The sequence below is a fragment of the Phaseolus vulgaris genome, chromosome 3 (assembly GCF_051622355.1).
Source record: "Phaseolus vulgaris cultivar YP4 chromosome 3, ASM5162235v1, whole genome shotgun sequence".
Lineage (NCBI taxonomy): Eukaryota > Viridiplantae > Streptophyta > Magnoliopsida > Fabales > Fabaceae > Phaseolus > Phaseolus vulgaris.
This window is the reverse complement of record NC_143500.1, coordinates 45703621-45709268: the sequence shown is the minus strand read 5'-3', so window position 1 is coordinate 45709268 and position 5648 is coordinate 45703621. Positions and strand designations below refer to the sequence as shown.

The window sequence follows — 5648 nt, the reverse complement described above, 5'->3', positions numbered from 1 at the left end:
AGAAAAAAATCATACCAATATACTCTTCATTAACAATAAATATTTCGTTATTTTATTAAATAAGAGATACATTGATGTATAATATGTTGTCCATTGCAGCTAATAATAATTTGTTGGCATGTTACGATATTTTTTGCACATATACAACAAATAATTCCATTAGGAAAGAACATATATTTTATCAGCCATAATAATTAATTTTTTAAGATTACATATGGCTACAGGCCCACAGTAAAGAGAAGAAAACAATAGGGCCAAATAAGAAAAAAGTTGTTTTTGGTTGAAGGGAGAGAAAAAACAAAAGGAAAAGAGATTAAGAAAACGAGTGGTAAGGACTAAATTCTTATGCATATGACGAAGCAAATTGTCTATGTTTTATTATTAGTGAACCCGTTAATCGTTGCACATAGTCATTACAAGAATATGCTAAACACAAAAAATATTTGCACGAAATTAGCTTCATAATTAGTTTGGTAAAAAATAAAAAAAGCCCAAGAAAAAGTTAGGCCGAAACTGAATTTATTATCTATGTGTGGAATAGCGTGTTTTAAATGAATAACTTGTTTGAATTAATGATGGATGATTAAAAACTATATTGAATTACCAATTAACTATATTTTAAGTAGACATCTTTTAAGTTCAGAATTAATTTTGAATTGAAATTATTTTAAGTAAATGTGACGTGGAAGATTTTTTTTTAAGTAGTAATTTAATTTTTTTTAAAATATTGTATTAAATTAGTTAATCGAAATAAATATTAGAAATGTAAGATATATAAAAAAAAAAAAAGTGATGAAAGGTAAATAGTAGTGGGAAAGAAAAGGGTAGAAGATTTGAGCATTGTCGATGTGTGTGATTCGTGTATAGAGAAGGTCTGGTATGACAGGGAAGGGAAGAGGTGTATTATGTTCTAAAAACAGTGTGGAAAAAGAGAGTTGGAGTCTATAAATACGGGTTGTCTGCATTTTGAAAATTCCCGCAAATATTTGCAACAGACAAACATCCAGCGCAGCATCCACCACGTCCCCTAGCCAAATCACGTCTCTCTCCCCTCTCTGCCTTCTCTCACCTCTCTCACTTCTCTCACCTCACCTTCCCAATCCCTATCGCAAACACAAAACATCCCTCCGCCGCCGGCAGTCTTAGGGTTCCCGTCAGAATGCTTCCCTACGCTTCCATTTCGGCGGTCGAGGCGGCGCTGGGGCGCAACCTCACCTTCGCCGAGACCCTCTGGTTCAACTACTCCGCCACCAAGTCCGATTACTTCCTCTACTGCCACAACATTCTCTTCCTCTTCCTCATCTTCTCCCTCGTCCCCATGCCCCTCGTCTTCCTTGAACTCAAGCGCTTCTCCTTCTTCGACTCATACAAGATCCAGCCCAAGGTTCGCTTATCCCTCGAAGAAATGTTCAGGTGCTACAAGGACGTCATGCGCATGTTCTTCTTCATTGTCGGTCCCCTCCAGCTCGTCTCTTATCCTACCATTCAGGTTTCACTCACTCTCACCCTCATCTTCACGGTTATATCCACTGATTTATTTATTTATTGCTTAATTTATTGTTTTTTTTTTAATTTAATTTTCAGATGATTGGGATCAGGACTGGGTTGCCATTGCCGTCGGGGTGGGAGATCCTGGCGCAGCTGTTGGTGTACTTTCTGGTGGAGGATTACACCAATTATTGGATCCACAGGTTTCTGCATAACGGTTGGGGTTACGAGAAGATTCACCGCGTTCATCATGAGTACCCTGCTCCCATTGGATTCGCGGCGCCCTATGCCCACTGGGCTGAGATCTTGATCCTCGGGATTCCCTCCTTTCTCGGCCCTGCCATGGTCCCTGGCCACATTGTTACCTTTTGGTTGTGGATAGCCTTGCGTCAGATTGAGGCCATTGATACGCACAGCGGGTAACACTCCCTCACTCACCAAAATCTATTTTCGATCACTAATAGTGTCTTGCTTTTTCTCTGATTGTGATCCCATACGGGCCCTAGCATCTGTTTCACACCCTTCGCTCCTTTTCTTTTTCTTTGCTTTATTATAACCGGTCACATTTTATTTCTTTCTCTAAGAAGATTGCAAAATTTTCAGGAGGATAATTTTTTTTGTTCAATTTGTTTGCACTTACCACATTTATATATGTTGCTCCTGCTGCATTTATATATGTGGAGACGAGATTTTGTTTAGGCTGCACTTTCCTCACTAGAAAAGATCCTCTCCATTTCATTTATTTTCCGGAGACCTTAGTAATGGAGGAAATGGAGAGAATCTTGACTCTCTGCTCAAAGACAATCTGATATTTTTTGTTCTCCTTGGTCTCATTCCTAGTGGAAGAAAAATGTGTTATTTGGTTTTAACCTTGTGTTATTCATCCGTACCATATGTGCTATGAAACCAAAAGAGGTACGAAAACTTGAAACTGAATAGAGTAGTTTCTATGTGAATGTGAAAATTGGACCTGAATTTTAATTGTTTTGATGAGAAAAACAGACATGTTATAAATGTGTATTTAGAAACGGATTGTGGATTTGTATCTATCAAACTCTATCTTATTACTCACCTGTTTAGTAACGCATTTTGTACCATTGGATGTGAATATGCAAATGCAACTATATGTTATAACCCGCATTTTTTGGGAACAAATTTTGTTCCATTAGACGCCGAATGCGTCTATATACGTACGAACACGTCTATATGCAAATGCGTTTATATTTATACCAATGGATGTGGATATTTACAAACGGATCACAGATGTCTGTCTGCCAAACCTGATAACCTTATCTTATTATCCGCGTGTTTGGTAACACCTTTATACCAATGGATGTGGATATACAAGTGCAACTAAGTGTGTTTAGAAACAGATCATGGATGTGGTTTTTCTCATCGAAGTGAATGTTACTAGTCTTTTGCACTTTTCTCATTTTATAAATGATTTTTTGGTCTCAAAATGTGTTTCCAAACACGGTCTATTAGTTGCTTTTGAGTTGATCTATTAGTTAATTTTGGGTTGGTTCGGATGTGAATTTGTGGTGGGCGTGAATATGCAAATACAACTTAGTGTGTGTTTGGAAAAAGTTTTTTAACATCAAAGTGAATGCCACTAGTTCTAGATTTTGCATTTTCACAATGTAGACGTGTATTTTGACCTCAGAATGTGTTTCCAAACATGCAATTTCAATTGTTTTTGGGTTGGTTTGGAGGCGAATTTGTACTGGATGATGATAAAGCAAACATGAATAATAATATAGATTAAACATAGTGATATCCGAGCAGTTTGGGAGAAGGTTGACGAGCATTATATTTGTTGGTAATCATTTAATAGTGTGAAATTATTACATTTAGCTGTCACTACACTACTAAACAAGAAACTTGGTTATTAACTTGTTGGACCTCTGTAATTTAACAGGAAGCAAAATTTTATTGAAGGTTACTGTTGAGAATCTTTTGTTTGTTGTCATTGATCTGACAGCCAAAAGTTAAAATTGAAATTTTTTCTTGGATACATTTGCTAGTTTTTGTGTTGGTAATTTATAATGTTCTTAATCATGCCGACAAGTGGATCTTTCTGGTGTTTGCTGCCTCAACAATACGCCGATCAAGTTGTTATTTGTCAAACACAAACATTTGCTAACTTCTGCTCTGATAAACATCCAATAATGTTAGGACAATGGTTAATTTTGTTGAGATAGAATATTCTTGTGGAGTGTGTCCAACTTGAATTTTCTAATAATTGTCTTTAGGAATTTACCAGTAGCCACTCCTTCTTTGTCATTGATAAACACTAGCATACTCCCCTCCCCTCCTTTTCGTTTTCCCCTTTATGAGAAGTTAATCGTCATTCTTTAGTTCATGTATTGTAATTTTGGCATGTGGTGGGCTTTATATTATATTGCCTTTTTTTATCATATCTCAGGTATGACTTTCCTTGGAGTATCACAAAATATATTCCATTTTATGGTGGCGCTGAATATCACGATTACCATCATTATGTTGGAAAACAAAGTCATAGCAATTTTGCTTCAGTTTTCACATACTGTGATTACATCTATGGAACTGACAAGGTTATATCATCATTCTGGAATTATTTTGATGCATAAATACATGAATGGTCTTTCCAAATGTCATATTGATTTGGTATACTTCGATTGTCACAGGGATATAGGTATCAGAAGAAAATACTTCAGAAGGTAAATTTATAAAGCTTTGGCATTTGAAAAAATGTGATTGCATCCTGACACTTTAGTTACAACTACAATTTTATATTTTGCTCTGTTGACTCTTATCCTCTTGTTTTGGGCTTAGTTTTGTTGGGTATACAATATTGCAATGATTGACTCTCTTTTTTCCCATATCTGTTGCTTTGATTTAGTTGAAGGAAGATTTGACATATGGTGAGCAACAGAACGGAGGATCATACAAGACACAGCAGATTAAATCTGATTGAAAGAGACTGAAGTATCCTCTAGGTGGTTTCAGAATGTTTTGCTGACACTTTGGAACCACCAAAACACCTGTAGACATAAATCTCATGGTGGTAAAATGATTTCTTTGGTTTAGTAGAACGTAGTTTTATGATTTGTGATTGTGTTAGAAATCGATCGTTGGAGGAATTTATTCTATTGTCATGTTCTGGAATTCAAACATTTTGGTTTTGGTTCATGACCTTCAGAATGTTCCTTCGCTAATGAGTTGTAAATTCAGAAATATGAAATAGGCTTCCTCTGATGGGATGTAATTGAAAAATTATAATAATATCTGGAAGTCTATGAGATTGAAGTAAATGTCTACATGTAGTTCACAAAGGAATGTGCAACACGGTGGCGTTGTTTGCTAATTGGATAGAGTTCAGTGGGGTTGAGTAGTGCAAATATGCAGTTGATTTGGTATTGAAACTAGGCTAACCTGTTTGGATTGACACTTATTAATTGTCAAAACAATATTTTAAGAGTTGGTTTTCTGGAGTTAGGAAGGAAAAAACAGTTTACATGTTCAAACTTTATCATGTCTAGTCTATAGTCAATCTAGTACCAATCAGTTTAACGTTATTACTTTTTCTTGTCTATAGTGAATGTAGTGGTAGTCAGTTGAAAGTCACTTTATGTTTTAAAAAAATGGAAAGGAAGTTAGGCATATGCAGGCATAAATGATGACGATTGAGTTAAAAGTCCTCAATGAAAGTGGTGTGATTTAACAAACAACCTATTTAAAGGCCCAATCTAATGAATTGTTATTATATGAAAAAAAAATATCGTCCTTCAAATTAAGTATTATGTAAAAACAAGGTAAAAGATAATTTGAAGACCTTAATTAAGAAACTTAATTGAAATATATTCTTTTTCATATGAAAATTATAAAATGTTTTTCAATACAAAAATTCTTTTAAAACTCTAAAAGAAAACTTTAAATCAATTTTTGTTATAAAAGAAACTATAAAACATTTTTTAAAATTATTAAATATTTTATAATGAAAATAGTTAAATATAAATATGTTATGAGTTATTTTTATATAATTATTGACACAATCATAATTTCATTTTTCCTTCATATTTATAAACAAATTAAATTATTACATTCCAAATCTTTATTATCTTATTTTAATAAAGAAATATATTGTAAGAAAAATCAAATTAAATTAGAAAATAATTCTA

At 34.2% G+C, this 5648-nt stretch overlaps 1 protein-coding gene across 1 annotated transcript; it reads left to right on the top strand.

Moving 5' to 3' along the window:
* Positions 1–801: 801 nt before the first annotated feature.
* On the top strand, positions 802–4781 carry LOC137808020 (methylsterol monooxygenase 1-1). Its single transcript, XM_068608912.1, has 5 exons — positions 802–1489; positions 1585–1907; positions 3914–4061; positions 4155–4187; positions 4370–4781. The coding sequence occupies exons 1-5, from the start codon at positions 1160–1162 to the stop codon at positions 4442–4444; spliced, it is 909 nt and encodes a 302-aa protein (XP_068465013.1). The 5' UTR covers positions 802–1159; the 3' UTR covers positions 4445–4781.
* Positions 4782–5648: the final 867 nt, after the last annotated feature.

Coding starts and splice junctions, on each gene's coding strand:
- LOC137808020 (XM_068608912.1), top strand. CDS start 1,160: ATGCTTCCCTACGCTTCCATTTCGGCGGTCGAGGCGGCGCTGGGGCGC. Junction 1,908..3,913: donor GCCATTGATACGCACAGCGG/GTAACACTCCCT, acceptor ATCATATCTCAG/GTATGACTTTCCTTGGAGTA. Junction 4,062..4,154: donor ACATCTATGGAACTGACAAG/GTTATATCATCA, acceptor CGATTGTCACAG/GGATATAGGTATCAGAAGAA.